The 18,380-nt window shown below is 47.9% G+C and overlaps 1 protein-coding gene across 2 annotated transcripts in view; it reads left to right on the forward strand.

Moving 5' to 3' along the window:
* The window catches only part of Kcnj5 (potassium inwardly rectifying channel subfamily J member 5), a 29,624-nt gene extending 11,959 nt beyond the window's left edge, over nt 1-17,665 (forward strand). For both annotated transcript variants that reach the window (XM_070038322.1, XM_070038321.1), the window contains 3 exons: nt 4,760-4,793; nt 9,304-10,242; nt 14,189-17,665. In XM_070038322.1, the coding sequence (XP_069894423.1) occupies nt 9,306-10,242; nt 14,189-14,502 (1,251 nt within the window). In that variant the 5' untranslated portion in view covers nt 4,760-4,793; nt 9,304-9,305 and the 3' untranslated portion in view covers nt 14,503-17,665. The remainder of the gene's footprint in view (nt 1-4,759; nt 4,794-9,303; nt 10,243-14,188) is intronic.
* Nucleotides 17,666-18,380: the final 715 nt, after the last annotated feature.

The raw sequence follows: 18,380 nt of genomic DNA on the forward strand, positions 1-18,380 counted from the left end.
TGCTTTCGAGCTGTGTGATGTTGGGCAAGTTCCCTCTCCCCTCTGAGTCTTCCAGAGATAAATTGAGCACTTGTTTAAAACAAAAGCAAAACCAGGCACCAGTAGCTCATGTCTGTAATCCTAGCTACCCAGGAGGCTAAGATCTAAGAATGGAGGTTTGAAGAAAACCCAGTCAATTAAAGCAAGTAAGATGCTTGTCTCCAATTAACTAGCAAAAGGCTAGAAGTAGAACTGTGGCTCAAGTGGTAGAATACCAGCCTTGAGTGATAAAGTGAAGGGACAGCACCCAGGCCCTGAGTTCAAGCCCTAGAACATATATATATACACACATCTTCACATATATATGGCATATATATGTATATATATGGCACAAGGGAATGCAAAGGGCACAGGAAACTCACCACAGATCAGCCTAGACAGATGCTTCTAAGAAGCAAGCTATGTTGGGGCCTCTCTGGGTCCAAATGAGGCACAGCCGTAGTCCTCTCCACCATGACTTTCTTCTCAAGAACAATCCTACCTGTGCTGACGGCCCAGGTCCAAGGCTCCCCTCTGAGGAGTGAAGGCACTGGAGCAAGGACAACCTGTGAACCTGTGGCTGCTCCCCAGGGATGCTGGTCTCCTCCCCCTAAGGAGATCTAGTTGCATCGCTGCCAGCTCCCTTGTGCAGAGCCCTAAGCAACCCTGCAGTGAGACCCATGTATCCAGGGACAGCTGTCTGGTGATGAAGTGTCCTGTCTGACACCAGTTATTCCTGGATCCACATCGTCCCCTGGCTCCATAGCCCCCCCAAGACTCCTCTCCCAGCTCCTGGCACACCAGCCCCTCCCAGTCACAGGGGATCATGTCTACTCTGGCCAGGGGAGAACTTAGAAGGACCCCTTTCCTGGGCCTTCTGCTTGGAGCAGAACTAAAAGGATAGTGCATTGCCATGGCGAGCCCAGGGCAGCGGGGAGCAGTCTGGGATCAGCCCTTGCACTCTGATGATGCCATGTGGCAGAGCCCCACAGCCCTGCTATACCTCCATTCCCTGACCAGGAGGAATCAACTCCATTACATGTGGGCCAGAGACCAGCTTAGGACAACACTTGCTCCATCCCACTGTCCTTACAGTCTTCCTCCTCTGGAAGGGTCTATGGCATTTGCAGCCTGAAATCTCTTCACCACGTTGAGAACCATTTGTGCCATCCATGCATGAAAGCTACCTAAGATGCTGGTTTGAGGGTTGGTCTAGCTACCATCTGCCCATCTGCAACACACAGAGGGCCACCCCAAGAGCTCCAGGAAGGCAGAGAACACACATATATACAGAGAGAGAGAGAGAGAGAGAGAGACAGACAGACAGACAGACAGACAGACCCACGGGGCCAGGACTGATTGCACCATGCACCCAGTAGGAGAAGCCTTAATACTCAGGTGTGTGCTGAGGACCAGCTGTGTCAGCTTCCTGGGGAAGCATGCAGACTTGGGGAAGCCCAGGCCTCATGAGTCAGGACCTGCACTACTGCAAGATCTCCCTGAGTGGAAAATACAGGAAAGTCATGGACATGAATCTCTACCTCCTCCCCCTCTCTCCATGGCCCAGCATGAAGTAAATTCCCAGTTCACTGACTGACTAATCAAGTGAAGGAATGAAGCCTTGTTCCTCTGGGCGTTCACACCTACTACATCCTGTTACATGACCTGGACTAAATTTGAGTTCAACAACCAAGAATTCAGGGACAGGCCCTTTAAAGGTTGATGCAATTCGAGAATAGGTACCTGCCCCCCCCCCCCCTTACGTTGATGGAACAAATAAGTTGTTAAAAGATGAGGTTTACGAACAGAAGACCTGGCAGGCTTTTAAAGATTTTCTACTACTGGTTTCCATGCCATTAAACCTCAGAGTGCACTAAGAGAATTTTGTTTTAAGGCTGGTAATTTGTATTTGGGATAGTATTTGGGGAGTCTTGGATACAAGATCTAGGATGCTGGAGTCATGGCTGACCCTGCCCTCACCCCCTCAGACAAGCGGGATTGCAGGGGAGGGTCTTGGGCCTTGTGCTCCTCTGGGCCAGCTTGCTGGATCCCTTCTCTCCAGGCCCCTCCTGGCCTCTCACTCCTGCTCTTCCTGCTTGGAGCAGGAGGAGGCTGCTCTGCTGGCTTCACCCCTGGAAGCCTCTGAGCAGGGAACTGCCAGGGGACTACAGAAGGGGAGGAGAGGTGAGAATTGGTTTCGAGCAACAAGAGGGACACTGTCTGGACCTGTTTGGGGGAAGGGGAAACTGTAAGGCTGCCTGGCTCAGGGAGCCCCAGTTCCAGCTGCACTCTGTTGCCCGGTGCCCCAGGGTGCTGGCTCCCACGCCTGTCATTCCAAGGCAGTGCAGTGGCACCCAGGAAGCTAGAAGCAGGGGAGACTATGACAGTGACAGACCACAGTGTGAAGGAGAAACTCTCTGGACCCAGCACCAGCAAGGGTCTGCCTACATGGGGATCAGCAGAAGGAAAGGTCTTCACAGCTTCTTGGGTGCTCCCAACTAGGACTCCATAGAAGCTGGAGACATTCCAGAACTCTGCCAGCCATGTCTACTCCTCCAGCTACCCAAGGGCATTTGCATCCTAGCTCTGCTCTCTGCTAGAGAATAACCTTGCAGTCCTATTGGTTCCAGGACCTGGTGAATAATAAAATATTACTCCTTTATGCAAACAGTGTAGCATTTGCATATAAGCTATTACACCATCCTGTGTGAGTTAAATCATTTCTGGATTACTGATACTGACTTTTCATATACTATGAAAATATTTGTACTGAATTATCTTTTTTTTTTTTTAAAAAAAAGCCTATACTCGTTCAGTAAAAAGGTATATGAAGTTATTATACATACTATATATATATAGCTATATTGCAATAATCAGGGCCTACTATCTAACTACTTGAACCACGCCTCTTTTGCCTTCGCTTTAGTTTGCTTTTCAGATAAGGTCTCACTTTAACTTTACGGTGGTTTTCCTGCCTCCAGTACCAAGAAGCTGAGATGATAGGTGTGTACTACCATGTCTGGTTCTCAATGCATTTTTTTCCCCAAATATTTTTGGTTTGCGATTGACTGAATCCACGAGTGTGGAATCCACACAGGCAAAGGGTCAGGTGTAGCTGCCAGTTTGGAGAATGTCTATAAGCCAGGAATTAGAAACTTCTCAGCAACTCTCTTTGATGAGTTCTGTTATCCCCATTTTATAAACAAGGTAATCGAGGCTTACAGGAGTGACTCTGAGGGCCTCAGCTTAAGGAAGAACAAGAACCAAAGCAGGTGGTCTAATGCCTAGTCCTTCTGTCCCTGCAACCCTTCCTGTATTGTTTTCTATTCTGCTCACAGTTGTACAGAAGTCCAGCCATGTGTGGCAATGTGCTCTGTTCTCTCAAGCCAGAGTCAAGATGGCTTGAGGTAACTATTCCCATTTGAGATTCTTTCTCCAGCTCTGGTGGTTATTGGAGTTCAATTCTTTTATCAGTGAAGAACTTAGGTCCCTACTACCTTTTCCTTTCCTTTCCTTTTCTTTTTTTTTTTTTTTTGTCAGTGGTGGGGCTTGAACTCAGGGCCTGAGCATTGTCCCTGAGCTCTTTTGCTCAAGGCTTTGAGCCACAGCTCCGCTTCCAGGTTTCTGGTGGTTACTTGGAGATAAGAGTCTCATGGACTTTCCTGCCTTGGCTGGCTTTGAACTGTGATTGATTCTCAGATCTCAGCCTCCTGAGTAGCTAGGATTTCAGGTGTGAGCCACCAGCACTCAGCCACACTGCTTTGCTATCTACCCAGCAGGGAGCTGTGTCAGCCCCTAAAGGTCACCACCTCCTCGCCCTCCATCTTTAAACAGCAAAGGAGGAGAAATCTTCCTCTCATCTAATTCTAGTGGTTCAATCTTCTGGAAGAAAAGCCCAGTCCTTCCCAAGGATTCCTATGATTAGAGACTCATCCCCCATGACCTTTCTGGGCATTCAGGAAGCTAGAAGTAAGGGCGACAATGACAGCGACAGACCACCATGCAAAGGAAACTCTCCACACCTGCACCAGCAAAGTGACCACTGGGTCATGTACCAGAACCCAATCAAGGGCACACAGGTCCTTTCCTAAATCCTCCGATTGTAGATTATTATAGTGGTGTATAATTATATAGATAATCCTCTCTGCTAACCTGAACAGGCCTTGGGGAGACATCTAGTCACCATCAATTTTGGAGCTTTTCCATATTTTAACAATGGCCACAGTCACCGTATTCCTGAAGAATAGTACTCAAATATGTCACTATGGGTGACAGAAATGTCTCCTCCATTACTTTCACTCCGATCTCATCCATGTCCCACACTTCAGGGAAAGCAGATGTTGGCTCAGCAGATGTGAGAAAGGAGGAATGAATGGATGAAGATGCTTGTGACCCACATTTCATAGATAGAGACACTCTGAGCTTAGACATCCAGCCAGTTCTTTCTTAGAAACTCCACTGATCTCCAAGCCAAGCTTCTATCAAGCTACTACCCAGGCTCCCAGTGTTCTAGACCACCCTATGACATGGAGCCTTCTCCACTGTGATGGGTGTCTTTGGGCTTTTTTGAGATCCCTTTAAACGGATGTCACATTCACTTATCCATCATCTAAAATACAACTCTTTGTGATTTGGTTTCTTTTGAGTTTCTTCATCCACTTGTGTTTTATAAAGAAGGGATTAAGCCTCTTTGCTGGACTTGAAGCCTTCTGTCTGAAAATCTTTCATTGTGTCTCCACAGGCACCGGGGAGGCTGGAAGAAGAGCAGTAACAAGGTGAGGCAGTAGAATAGGATCTACTCAAGTCGGTGTTTGTCCTATGTCCTGCAGAGAGCAGCCCGCAAGCCGATGCCTTTCTCCCTGCCTCTCTCTACATACATTTCTGCACAAACCCAAGGTTCAAAGAGGCAGTGCTACAATATAAACAGCGGGAAGGCTGGGTCTGCATTTATCTCCTTTGCTGCTTTATGGTCAGCTCTCAGCTGGAGGGCTGAACTATAGTAGTTCCTCAATTAGAGTTCCCTGAATGGATACCTAATGAATAGACTCCATCATGGAAATCTGATTAAAGTCCATCTTTGTTGTTCTGAAAAATCTGTTTGGCTTGATGGGCACACAGACTGGAGACCAGGGCTTATAGGATGGGCATGTAGCTTACCATACAAAGAAATCTGAATCATAGAGACCCTGTGCCAAGCAGCTAAATACCTACCCTGCAGATTGGTTTCAGATTGTTGGCTTAGATGCTCCTTGCTCTCTCTTCATGTTTAAAATGAGGCTCATGGACCATTACAGTGTGTATGTGTGTAGGGGGTTGTAGGTGTGTGTCTAAGCCAGTACTGGGGCTTGAACTCAGGGCTCAAGCACTGTCCCTTAGGACACGTGAACCACAGCTCCACTTCCAGCTTCTTACTGATTAGTTGGAGATGCAAATCTTATGGACTTTCCTTGCCAGGCTCACATTGAACTGTGGTTCTCAGATCTCAGCCTCCTGAGGAGCTAGGATTATGGCTATATGCCATCTGCTCCCAGTTTACCTTATATTTAAATTCAAGAAGCATTTATGAATATATACAACCACATAGCCTTATGATGGAGAGACATCCTGGAAACAATGCACCATCTTTTTGTGCAAACATTTTAGAGTTCATTTACACAAATGAAAGTGGCTAAGATGGGTCTAGCACTATGGCTCATGCTTGTGCTTCTATCTACTTGGGAGATGGAGATCAGGGATGATATTCAAGGCCAGCACAGCAAGAGTTATCAAAATGCTATCTTAATAAGTCAAGTGTGGTAGTGTGAGTTTGTGATCCCCGCTATACCAGAATCATAGGTAGGAGCAAAAGAGAGAGAGAGAGAGAGAGAGAGAGAGAGAGAGAGAGAGAGAGAGAGAGAGAGAGAGAGAGAGAGAGAGAGAGAGAGAGAGAGAGAGAGAGAGGGAGGGAGGGAGAGAGAGAGAAAGAGAGAGAGAGAGAGAGAGAGAGAGAGAGAGAGAGAGGGAGGGAGGGAGGGAGAGAGAGAGAAAGAGAGAGAGAGAGAGAGAGAGAGAGAGAGAGAGAGAGAGTCTCCTCTTCGAAAACTAAAGTAGAAAGGGCTGAGAGTGTGGCTCAAGTGGTAAATAGCCTGCCAAGCAGGCATAAGGCCCACTGTTTATGCCAATCATCATTGATCAAAATGTCTTCATGCAGCTCATGACTGTGTGCATAAACTTACAATTGTATCATATATGCTTTCTGGGAATCATTGTAATACCTCTCAGAGCTGAACATATTGTCTGAGATTCACAGCAGAGGAAATTGAGGTGAGAAAAGTTAAGATTTTTTTTTCCAGAGATCACAGATCAAGTTGTTGAACACTGAGCTAGAATTCAAGCTCCACACTGAGTGGAGCAAGGAATCCCTGCTACATGGAGAATGTGTACTAGTCTTAATGGGAACTAAACAGCCTTTCCTTGTCTGCCAGCTGTGGAGTGTTTTCAGACCTGGCTTGATGTGTCCTAGAAAACATCTTTGTATTTCTACAGCAGCACTAGCCTTCTCCTACAAGAATGCATGAGAGTGGGTTTAAAAATAAAGAAGGAAACAGTGCAGAAAATCAGCACAAAGCTGTTTTCCCTCCAGAGTGGAGGGCAGGAGTGAACACTTTCCCAAGTGCCCTGCCATGACTCATTCTTCCAGCCCTGCCCCAGCCCTGCCCAGCATCTGTGGCTGGGTGAGACACCGTCTCAGCCAGGGTCTCCAGGAGTTTATAGGGCTGGGAAGTTGGCAGCATACCTCACAAGCTCAAGGCACTACAAAGAAAAGCTAGTCTTGGTCCTTAACCAAATTGCTTAAACCCTCATTCCTTGCAACCCAACCTAGGAAGAGAAAAGTCCTGTGTGGATTCTGCCCAGTAGCTCTACACATAGCCGTCCTGGTCTCATTTGTCTTTGTAATGCCCATGTTTCAGAGCAGGGAGCAGGTGGCTTTGTGTAGAATGGCAAGTGGCTAATGGATGGCTAAGACAAATAGCCTTTAGTATCACTCTTACCTATGACATTTAAAGGCTACCTTGAAATGGCTGCAGTCACTGGGGTAGCAATAGATAAGGCCAGTCAGTTTTCTGACTTACTCAGCATGGGTGAGATCACCTTGATTGGCCAACGATGCAGTGGTTTATAGGACATTCACAGTGTGGCTCTATTCATTTCCTGGCATTCTATCTACCCAACCCCATGGCTGGAGTCACCCCCAAAGTGTAACAGAAACATTCTCACAAAGGACTGTGCCAAGCTGTGCCAAGTTGAAGAAAGTATTGGAGCCCAAGAGGGTCAGATGAGAAGGTTTACTAGGGGAACTTGTATCCCCAGGAGAGACAGCCCATCTGCAGTGATAGTGCCCGGGTGTGAAGTTTTATGGGGATTTAAGGAATGTGGCTCGGGTCCAAGGCTACGAGTGAGGAACGTGTCTGATCTCTCAATGCTTAGAGCAACAATCAAAATCAGTGTATCAGTCTCTGGAAATGTTCAGGGCTTGAGTTTGAGCCTGTCTGGGAAAAACAACAACAGGTCAGGTCACAGCAGACTGTTGCTGTTTTACAAAGAATGACAATGGGGTGGGAAGGAATGAAATTCAAGAACATTTTTGTAAAGAAAGATAAGAGTGGCATTATCCCCTCAAGGGATATCTCCCAGAATTGGAGCTCCCGGAATGTTCTGGAGGGGGCAGTTTATCAATCTAAGCTTGAGTGATAGAACATCACTGCCTGTGGACCACTGTACAGCTGTGGCCGTACGGTGAGCCCCAAGCTCTGTGAGCTCTGTTCTCATCTGAAAAATGGACCCTTTGTAACTGTCTAGTAGACTTGTGGAAGGGTTAAATACGTTTCATGTTAGGATTATATATGCATACATAATCCTACTATGAAGCTCATTTATATACATATATATGGATTATATATGCATATTTCTTACACATTAGCTGGCTTGTGGCATTCAGAGATTCAAGCAACTCTCATTAATTTGCAGAGATTCTTTGGGTCTTTCTTTATTTCAACCATCTTGAAAACATTTAAAATGGATTTCAGCTCATTGTCAGGGAAAAAGTAAACTGGATACCACAGGTGTTCTCGGTGTCTCTTTGAAATGTGACATAACCTCCCAAACCAGACTTTTCTTGAAAGGCTTGGGGCACGAGAACATCTCAATTTCTTAGGGAATAATTAGATCAAAGTTTTAAGGGTGGAGCTACGCAGCCATTTGTCATTTTAGTGAGCGCTCAGGCGGCCAGACTCCCCAGGCAGACAGCAAAAGCTACCACTTGGTGAATCAGACACACACCGCCTTTTCCTTTCTGTCTGCCGCTGAAAGAATTAGATGAAAGAAAAGAGGCAGACAAGTATAAAGGACGGAGCACAGGCTGTGCACCAGGTAAGCAGGAATCCAAATGTCAGCTTTAGCACTTTGCTTGTTTGGTGACCTAGGGATGATCACTTCCCTTCTTTGGGACTCTGTTTTCTTAAGTTATCATTTGTTCATTCAGAAAGTATTTTTGAATACATAAGGCTGGCCAGACAATGTTCTAGTTGCTTGAAATGTATTCAGAACAAAAGGACCCAAGATTATATCTTTGTGAGACCTACCTTCTAAGGGGGGGAATGGCATCATTCAAAATCCACAGAATACACAGTACATAAAAGGGACGGCTATTTTGGTTACAAGTGGCACTCTGTCCATAATACATAGTATAGAATATTTATTTAATACACTGTGGTCCTTATTTTTCAAATCATTGCCAGATTTCTTGAAATATTTTACTTATTTTATGTATACCTTGCCCCTATTTATTTGTTCACTCAACAACATGTGCGTGCATGTGTGTGTGTGTGTGTGTGTGTGTGTGTGTGTGTGTGTGTGTGTGTGTGTGTGTTTAAGCCAGTACTGGGGCTTAAACTCAGAGCATGGGTGCTGTCCTTTAGCTTTCTGGCTCAAGGCTAGCATTCTGTCACTAATTCAAGGGTAGCTCCACTTCTGGCTTTTGTTGTGGTTTATTGGAGTTAATAAGCTCCTAGACTTCCTGCCATGGCTGGCTTTGAACAGTGATCCTCAGATCTCAGCCTCCTGAGTAGCTAGGATTATAGTTGTGAGACACCTGTAGACAGTTCAACAAACCCTTAGAAGATCACCCATGAGTGCCCCCAGGTCAGAATGACCATGAATCTTCGGTCTCTGGGAATCACAAGAGCCCTCTTCACTCACAATGATCTCTTTATCTTATTTTATTTTTATTAACTCAATGTGCCCCAGCTATGGCTGGTGACTCTAGGAATGCGATGAACCAGGACATGGAGATTGGAGTGACTTCCCAGAACCCCACCAAGATTCCCAAGCAGGCTCGCGATTACATACCCATTGCCACCGACCGCACTCGCCTGCTGGCCGAAGGCAAGAAGCCCCGCCAGCGCTACATGGAGAAGAGCGGGAAATGCAACGTTCACCATGGCAACGTGCAGGAAACTTACCGCTACCTGAGCGACCTCTTCACCACCCTGGTGGACCTCAAGTGGCGCTTCAACCTGCTCGTCTTCACCATGGTCTACACCATCACCTGGCTATTCTTTGGTTTCATCTGGTGGCTCATTGCATACATCCGGGGTGATCTGGACCACGTTGGTGACCAAGAGTGGATTCCTTGTGTGGAAAACCTCAGTGGCTTTGTGTCTGCTTTCTTGTTCTCCATTGAAACGGAGACAACCATCGGCTACGGCTTCAGGGTCATCACTGAGAAGTGTCCAGAAGGGATCATCCTCCTCCTGGTCCAGGCTATCCTGGGCTCCATCGTCAATGCGTTCATGGTGGGTTGTATGTTTGTCAAGATCAGCCAGCCCAAGAAGAGAGCGGAGACGCTCATGTTCTCCAACAACGCGGTCATCTCCATGCGGGACGAGAAGCTGTGCCTCATGTTTCGGGTGGGAGACCTCCGCAACTCCCACATCGTAGAGGCCTCCATCCGGGCCAAGCTCATCAAGTCTCGGCAGACCAAAGAAGGGGAGTTCATCCCCCTGAACCAGACCGACATCAACGTGGGCTTCGACACTGGCGATGACCGCCTCTTCCTGGTGTCTCCGCTCATCATCTCCCACGAAATCAATGAGAAGAGCCCTTTCTGGGAGATGTCCAGGGCTCAGCTGGATCAGGAGGAGTTCGAAGTGGTGGTCATTCTAGAAGGGATGGTGGAAGCAACAGGTAAGACATCTGTCTTCTTCCTAGTCCAGTTACCCTAGCCAGGGGCAAGGGTCACTGGGACACCCGAACTGGAAAGCTTGTATGTGAGAATCCTGAGATAGCTTGTCCAGTCTCTAATGCGATTTGAAAGGTTCTGTCACTCAAGATGGAGTCATGATAAATGATCGCGTTGCTGGGCTTGTCCAACTTTCAGGAACAGATCTAAAATGTAAGCACATATAGAGGCTAGGAGCCTCCCACATCCTTGGAGGATAGAAACAGAAGCCAAACAAGAAAAGGTGCTCCCCTGACAGCTACCAATAACCCTGAAAAATCTGGGGTGACTACAGGAACTGAGGGGTTTTGTTGTTTGTTTGTTTTTGTTACCAGTACTAGGGTTTGAACTCAGGGCCTGGGCATAAGTCCTTAAGCTTCTTTGTTTGAGGCTGGTGCTCTACTACTGGAGCTATTCTTCTACTTCTGACTTTTTGCTGGTTAATAGGAGCTAAGAGTTTCATGGACTTTGTCTGCCTGGGCTGGCTTCAAACCTTGGTTTTCAGATCTCCTTAGTAGCTAGGATTACAGGTGTGAGCCACTGGTACCTGATGGGAGCTGGTTCTTTAGAGTAGGACCTCATGATTCCACGCATACTATGAATGTTATCACCAGGAGATGACAGTTTGCCACAGGCAGCCTTTTCTAAACTCACAGGGATTTGTACTCTTCTTTCTCAAAAACACCAAGGAGTCAGACGTGAGGCAGGGACTGTTCCATTGGCCCCTCCCTGGAGCAGCTTCCCCTCAGCCTTCCTCCCTAAGCTAAGCACAGCTTCTGTTTGCAGTCATCAGTGCATCCACACAGAGGTGCGCCATCCACTTAGGTATGCCTGGAAAGATGTCTTCTTTGGAACCAGTCTGGCGCTTTCCTGTTCAGCTGACTCTCACGGGCAGCTGGGAGCTGAGGGCTTCCACGTGTCTCAGACACACTGCCCTGTTCAGCAGATGGCTCTAAGGTGGCTCGCTCCAAAGAACATGGTTCCTAAGGAAGCTTGAGTTCTGGGATCCACACATCCCATCCCAAAATTTGGGCAGGGCTTCCTCAAGGAGGAGAGCCATCGTCAATATACCATCCTCCTCCTCCTCTTCCTCCTGGTCCTCTTCCTCCTCCTTGTCCTCTTCCTTGTTTCCTTTCCCCACTCTTTCCCTCCCCCCTCCCTTTCCCCCTCCCTCTCCCCCTCTTCCTCCCTCCCTCCTTCCCTCCCTCCCTCCTTCCCTCCTTCCCTCCCTCCCTTCCTTCCTTCCTTCCTTCCTTCCTTCCTTCCTTCCTTCCTTCCTTCCTTCCTTCCATCAAGTAGACTGAGCCTCAGGCCAGGCCCTCCCTGTGATGTACAGAGAATTCATCCATCCTCACAATGATGGACCTTTCCATTCTTCTCTTTCTTGCAGACAACAGGATAGGGTTTGGTTTCCTTGAAAGGCTCAAGCAGACACTAAGTGCTCGGATCCAGGCCTTTCATTTTCAAGTCTATCCCTTACCGGGTCCCTCAATGTTAGGGCCTGCTAGTGGCCAAGCACACTTGCCTAGCCTTTGAAAGCTGGATGCTGAGTGGGGGGACTCAGCCGGGGCTCTAGTTTCTGAGTCAGTGGAACCAGGCAGGGGTGCTGACAGGCTCTAGGGACAGTGCCAGAGGGGCTGCCTGGCCATCTGCTGGGGGCCGGAGCCTGAACAGGAAGCATATGGTAGCAGCTGGGAGAGCCCTTGGGGCTGAGGACAAGCAGAATTCAGGAAGCTGCCTCTTACAGAGCCAGGATGCCCAGGTCACTCTGCCCTTGGTGACAGAGTCACGATCAGAAAGCAGGCTTCCTTTCTTGGGATTTGCTCCACTGTGAGGTCAAGAAGGAAGGATCAAGTAAAAGGGAGGGAGGCAAAGGAACAAGCTATGCTATACCATTCCCACAGCTTCCGTCTCTGCTAGTGGGGAAAGCACCCACATGCCCCCAGAGATTGATTGCTCATTCTGCCCACTGTCTCCTCCCTCCAAGTCAAAACACTGACTTGTCTGATTTGCTTGACCTCCTCCCCTCAACCTGGGCTACTCTGTCTCCATTATGAGAGACAGGATTCCACCCCTCGGGAGACCCTGGGAGTCAGGAGGAAAATCACTCACCTAACTGTTCTGATCTTAAGCCAAGAGTTTAGTTGGTTTGAGGAGCACATACTCTGTCACAGCCTACTTGGGTGAGCTTGGATTCTTGCTCGACTTGTCAACCCATCAGGAAAACTAATCTCATGGGGTTGTTGGGGAAGATGTAATGGTTAAATGGAGCACCAGAGTTAATGTGTACTCCCTGCATTTGTATGTGGTAAAGTGACAGAATGAGTCACCAGCAGACTGGCACTTAAGCAGGACCTTTAGCTGCAAGGCAGCTCACTAGAAAATGAGCAGGCAGAGCTCAGCAAGTTGGTCCCAAAGGCTCCCAAAGAGGTCCTGGTCCCAGTGGCTCTGGGTGGGAGCCTATGGTTTTAGATTGGTCAGTGCCCAGTTTAGAGGTGGAGGGTTATACTTCTGCTGGGGCTAGGGAGTGTGCAGAAAAGAGTAAGGATTGAATGGAGACACCTGGCCAAGACAGGCCTCCCCATGAGAACTAAGAGCAGGCCAAAAGCCCATTGAGGTTGAGGTCCCGTGGGGGGGTGTCTGGGCACTGGAGCACAGGTGGGTGGAGGTAGCCTTTGACTTGGGTTTGATTTGTATGATACCCCTCTCAGAAAGGTGCCCAAAGTGCACAAACTAGTCCTTTCCTAAGCTCAAAGGATAACTAGAAAGCTGTTTTCCTGTGATCCTTATGTTCAAAGGCTTCCTCATCCATAAACAAAGCTGCCCTCCCTCTCTGGAGAGAGTGAGCAAGCGAGCAATACCTAAAAATAACACAGGCATGGTAAGGGCTGTGTGGGGAGGGCATGGAGGCACTAGAGAGCATCTTCAGATCAAGAAGTCTGTCGGGGAGGGGGTGATTGCTCCCCTTCCTGTGTGTACATATATGTGCATTAACATGCATGTGTGCAGGAGCATGCACGCTTCTGTCCATATTGTGGTTACTCCAAACAATCCCCTTATGTTCTGAATTCCGCCAGCTCTTCTATGTTTCCCCCATTCTGAATTCATCTTGGTTTTAGCCCCTTGTCTGCCTCCCCTCCTGTCTCAGTCTTCTGTACCTGAATGCGAATTTCAAGAATCAAGTGTTTGCCCTCAACTACCTCCCCCCAAATTATTCACTCTCGTCTCTAGAGATGTTCTCTGGAATTTTGCATGTTTGCTTCCAGTTTTCTATCCCCATCATATTGTGAGCTTCTCCAGGACAAGGACTAGGTCTTATTTTGCTTTATAACTCTGTGTTGTTTAGCACAAATAGATGTTCAAAAACTGCTTACTTAGAAATGGGTACAGATCAATGGTACAGCATCTGCCTGAAGACATTCTTAATGAATGGTAGATTATTGAATAGATGGAAGGAGGGGTGAATGAATAGATGGATGGATAGGTAAATGGGTGGATGGATGGATAACTGGACAGACTGATAGATTCCTGGCTAGGTATAAGGATGAGGGCGTGAAGGATGGGTACATGAGTGGATGGATGGATGAATAATTGTTAAACTGATAAATTATTGAATAGAAGGAAGGACGGGTAGGAGGATGGATGGATAGGTAGATGGGTGAATGGATGGACAACTGGATAGACAGATTACTGGATAGATGTAAAGATGACTGGGTGAAGGATGGGTACATGGGTGGATGGGTGGGCAAATGGGTGGCTAATTAGATAGAATGATAGATAGATGGAGGGATGGGTGGGTGAATGGATGGATAATTAGATAGATTGATAGATTGTTGAAAATATGGAAGGATGGGTGGGTGGGTGGATGGACAGTAGATTATATCATAATGCACGTGACATCTATTTTTTCAGGTATGACTTGCCAAGCACGGAGTTCTTACATGGATACAGAGGTGCTCTGGGGCCACCGGTTCACACCCGTCCTTACCTTGGAGAAGGGCTTCTATGAGGTGGACTACAACACCTTCCACGACACCTATGAGACCAACACACCCAGCTGCTGTGCCAAGGAGCTGGCAGAAATGAAGCGGGAAGGCCGACTCCTCCAGTACCTTCCCAGCCCCCCACTGCTGGGGGCCTGTACTGAGGCAGAGCAGGATGCCGAGGCTGAACAGGATGTAGAGGATGTGCTGCATGGGTCCCAGGAGACCAGGGGCTCGGTGTGAGGACACTCCGCTCTCCACAGCTTCCCCTTGCCACCTTCCAGGCACTTGCTACAAAGTAAGGGAGAGCAGAAAGGGCAGGTAGCTGAGTGTGCTGTTTGGGGGCCCAGACACTGTGGACCCCAACACTGTGGAGGGAAGCCGCATATATACCCACCCTCCCGTCAGGCTCAGGGACCAGGCCTAGGCCCCTGGGGCAGTGATGCCTTTTCTCAAGCTTCTGTCAACACTAATTCAAGGCTGGGCCAGGTAGGTTTCCCATGGTGAGAGTGGCATTGTGGCATCTCTCTTCTCTCTGCTTACTGGCCCCAGTCACTTCCCTCTCTGGTACTCAAAGGCCTCCCTAGAGGCTCTCACCCCCCCCCCCCACCACCACCACCACTGAGGCATGTCCATAGATCAGGGAGGATCCATCCTTCCAGTTGGAGACTCCAGCTTCTAGCCTGGAGTTCACCCTGAGCCCTTGTGAGCTAAGGGCTCATCCAAATCATGGGGGAACGTTTAAATATTTAAATCTGAGGCCATGAGCCATTTACTAAGAGCTGCAGAGTGCAAGCCCCACCTGGCTCTGTCATCCATTGAGTATGCGTGTTTTCTATACTGTGGTTTCTACTATGGCCTATTGGGAAACAGAGTCACTCAACTACTGAGCACCTAGGAGCACAGGTACAGGCAGCATGCCATTGTCTAGCTCACTCACTCTCAGCACACGGTGTCCTCTACTTCCCATCCAAGGGAACCCCGGCAGTTCTTGATTTTTTTTGTCTGTTTGATTTTTTTTTGTAGGATTTTTTTTTTGGCCCAGAACCTCCTTCATTGTAGTTTTCTCTCACAACCCAGAGTGCCTGCAATGAGATCCTGCTGGAAAGCTGAGTTGGAAAGGGTCATGTGTAGCACTGAGATGGGGGCGAGATAGAGAGGAAAGGAAAAGAGTGGAAAACTGGACATGATGGCACACATCTGTAATCTCAGCATTTTTGGAGACTGAGGTGGGAGGATCAATCTTTGTAGGCCAACCTGGGCTATATAATAAGATCAGATCCTGTCTCACCAAAGAGGAGGAGGAAGAGGAATCTTCCTCCAAAACTGCCTCAGTGCTCAGCACACCTTGGCTATCAAGGTGTATAGTAGGATGTGAATCAGATCCGACAGGTGACTGAAGAAACAGCTGCACTGTCAGGCCAGGCTGGACCAGAGTCTCTGGCTGGTGCTGAGCAGCTCCTGAATCTTACTTCAACAGGATGGGCTAGTCAAGGGAAGAAATATGAGGACCAGGGAAGGGGAGGAGAAAGGCTGCTTCTTCCTACCCTGGGAAGTTGGTGTGAGAATCCAGGAAGGAAGAATGTTAAGAAAGGGAGTAATGGAAAAGCCTTATAATCAGTGTAAAAGACAAGGAATACAGGTTACCAGGTTGATGAAGCACATGTTGACAAAAATCAGGCCTGTGATTCCCTGGCTTGATCCTGCAGAGAGAAATCAGAAGTGCCCAGACATGGAATTACACACACACACACACACACACACACACACACACACACACACACACACACACACACACACACACACACACACACACACACACACACACACACAGAGAGAGAGAGAGAGAGCATTCACAACTCTCACATGGCCTTTGAGAATCAAAGCATTTGCCTTCTCCCAAACCCCAGCCCCATTCCCAGGTTCTGGCCCCACATGGGGGCAGAGGGCTCAGGTGGAACATAAGGGAAACGTTGTTGAGTTCAGGCTGGCCTCCTAGGTTCTGGGCTGGAGGGATGAAGGGGAAGGGGTCCTGGGATGGGCTCTGACCCCACGCAGGAGTGGGAAGTCTTGTGCTTGACAGTGGGTTGGACGTTGAAAGGTGGACAATGTGGCAAGTAGAGATCTCTGCAAGTCCCTCAGGGACAGGACATTGGGCTGTTGTTCCAGGCATCCTTTTTGTTAACAAGCTGATCTTGCAGGGAACAAGGAATGAGCCTCTATTCCCCTCTCAGGAGAAAGGGAGGCAGGCATCTGACTGCACCACAGTAGATAAAATACATGCCATCAAGAGTCTAAGACAAGGGGGCTCCCTGCTAAGACTGGGTGCCCAGGATGGAGAAGCTGCAGCTAGAACCCTTCGGCTGGGGCTAACGTTCAGCCCTGGCTCTAGCGAGATCCCAGGCTAGAGGGTAGAGAGCAGGGTAGAGAGCTGGTCTTAGAACGAGTTCGTGTCTTTGGTTATGACACTAGTTGTTATGGTAGTGATGTAGGGATGGAAAGCTGCAGAGGAGGCTGGAAGGAAACCTGGTTTCTGTTTCACATCTGTCTTCCTGTATGTTTTGGAGGCATCGTCCAGTTGGACAGATGAGCCTTTCTGCCATTCTCTAGCTGCTTGCTGCCTCCAGGAGCCACAATCCTTCTCTGCCAACTCTAGAAGTTATAGAAGTGATTGGAGAAAGGAGCAGTACAATCCTATTCTAAAGCTTTCTGAAAGACCAGAGCTGATGTGCACTGAATTCGTAACATACGAATCCCAATGTGCGTATTCTTCTTCCTACCAGCTGAAGACTGCCCTTCATATCCTAAGGAAATCTCCACCTTCATGACTAGTTGATCTAACTAAAGTTTCAAATGTTCAAATCATTTTCTAGAAAGTGGGCCTTTTTTTGGTTTTCTTTTATCTTGCCAGTACTGGGGTTTGAAATCAGGGCCTGAATGCTGTCTTTTAGCTTTTCACTCAAGATTAGCACTGTACCACTTCAGCGACAGCTTCACTTCTGGCTTTTGTGCGATTAATTGGAGAGAAGAATTACAGCCTTTCCTGTCTGTGCTGATTTAGAACTGCTATGCTCAGATCTCAGCCTCCTGAGTAGCTAGGATTGCAGATATGAGCCATCTGGCTAGAAGTTGTTGAATAAACATGGGACAATTAAATACAGAGTCTGATGATGGCTGGTGTTTCCCTTGGTAACTTTTAAATCACTGCTCCTACATACAAACCACTTGCTCTAGGTCACAGTCTTTATTGCATGGCCCTGAGCCCGTATCTCACAGACGACCACAGAAAGCTAAGCCCTACTTTAAAGACTGGGTCCCTCAAAATCCTAAAGAAATAGCACACCTGTCAGACCCTAAAAGTCTGGGGCACTGACTTCCTGCCTTAACTCTCATATATCCTCACATAATGGAGAAACTTCAAGAAACTCAAGAAGATAAGTGCTCACAAGTTTTCTCTCCAATGGTCTGGTACCTGCTAGATGTTGTACTATTGCCACAGGACCAGGGCAAAAAGGACATTGACCTTCTGTTCAGATCCTGCCCCCCATGGCTTCCTGTGAGATCAGGGAGGCAGCCCATCATTTCTTCCTGCTACTTTGAGATCTTAGCTCCTGTAGCTGACCTTGTGGGGAAGATACCCTGTGTGTCTGGTAGCTTGTCCTATGTACCTTTAGTTACACTTCTAGCTTGTGGCCTGCCTCTCAACTGTGTGTCTTCAGTCACACAAGGATTATGGCAACTTGAATTGCTTGTATTGAAGTTGCAAAAAATAAAAGCAAAAGTTGCCCACTGTGTTTTAAGACAGTGCCATGAAAATATCTCTGAATGTATACCACTGAATGAACACAGTAGGCACTTCTGGGTATTGGCACTTGATTTTCAAAACACTGCAGAGAATGTCTATGAGTCCCCTTGTTACCAATAAGCCTGTGGAGGTACAGAGAGGTCCCCTAGTTTGCTGAAGGCCAGAGATGAGGGGCAGGGCTATAGTACCAAGAGCTTCTCAGCAGGGTTCCCTCAAGAATAAGGAAAGACCCACCTCTTTGGATGGTGCCAGGAGATGTGTGTGTGTGTGTGTGTGTGTGTGTGTGTGTGTGTGTGTGTGTGTGTGTGTGTGTTGC

This window comes from Dipodomys merriami, unplaced genomic scaffold, assembly GCF_024711535.1.
Source record: "Dipodomys merriami isolate MVZ:Mamm:240054 unplaced genomic scaffold, mDipMer1.0.p SCAF_29, whole genome shotgun sequence".
Classification (NCBI taxonomy): Eukaryota; Metazoa; Chordata; class Mammalia; order Rodentia; family Heteromyidae; genus Dipodomys; species Dipodomys merriami.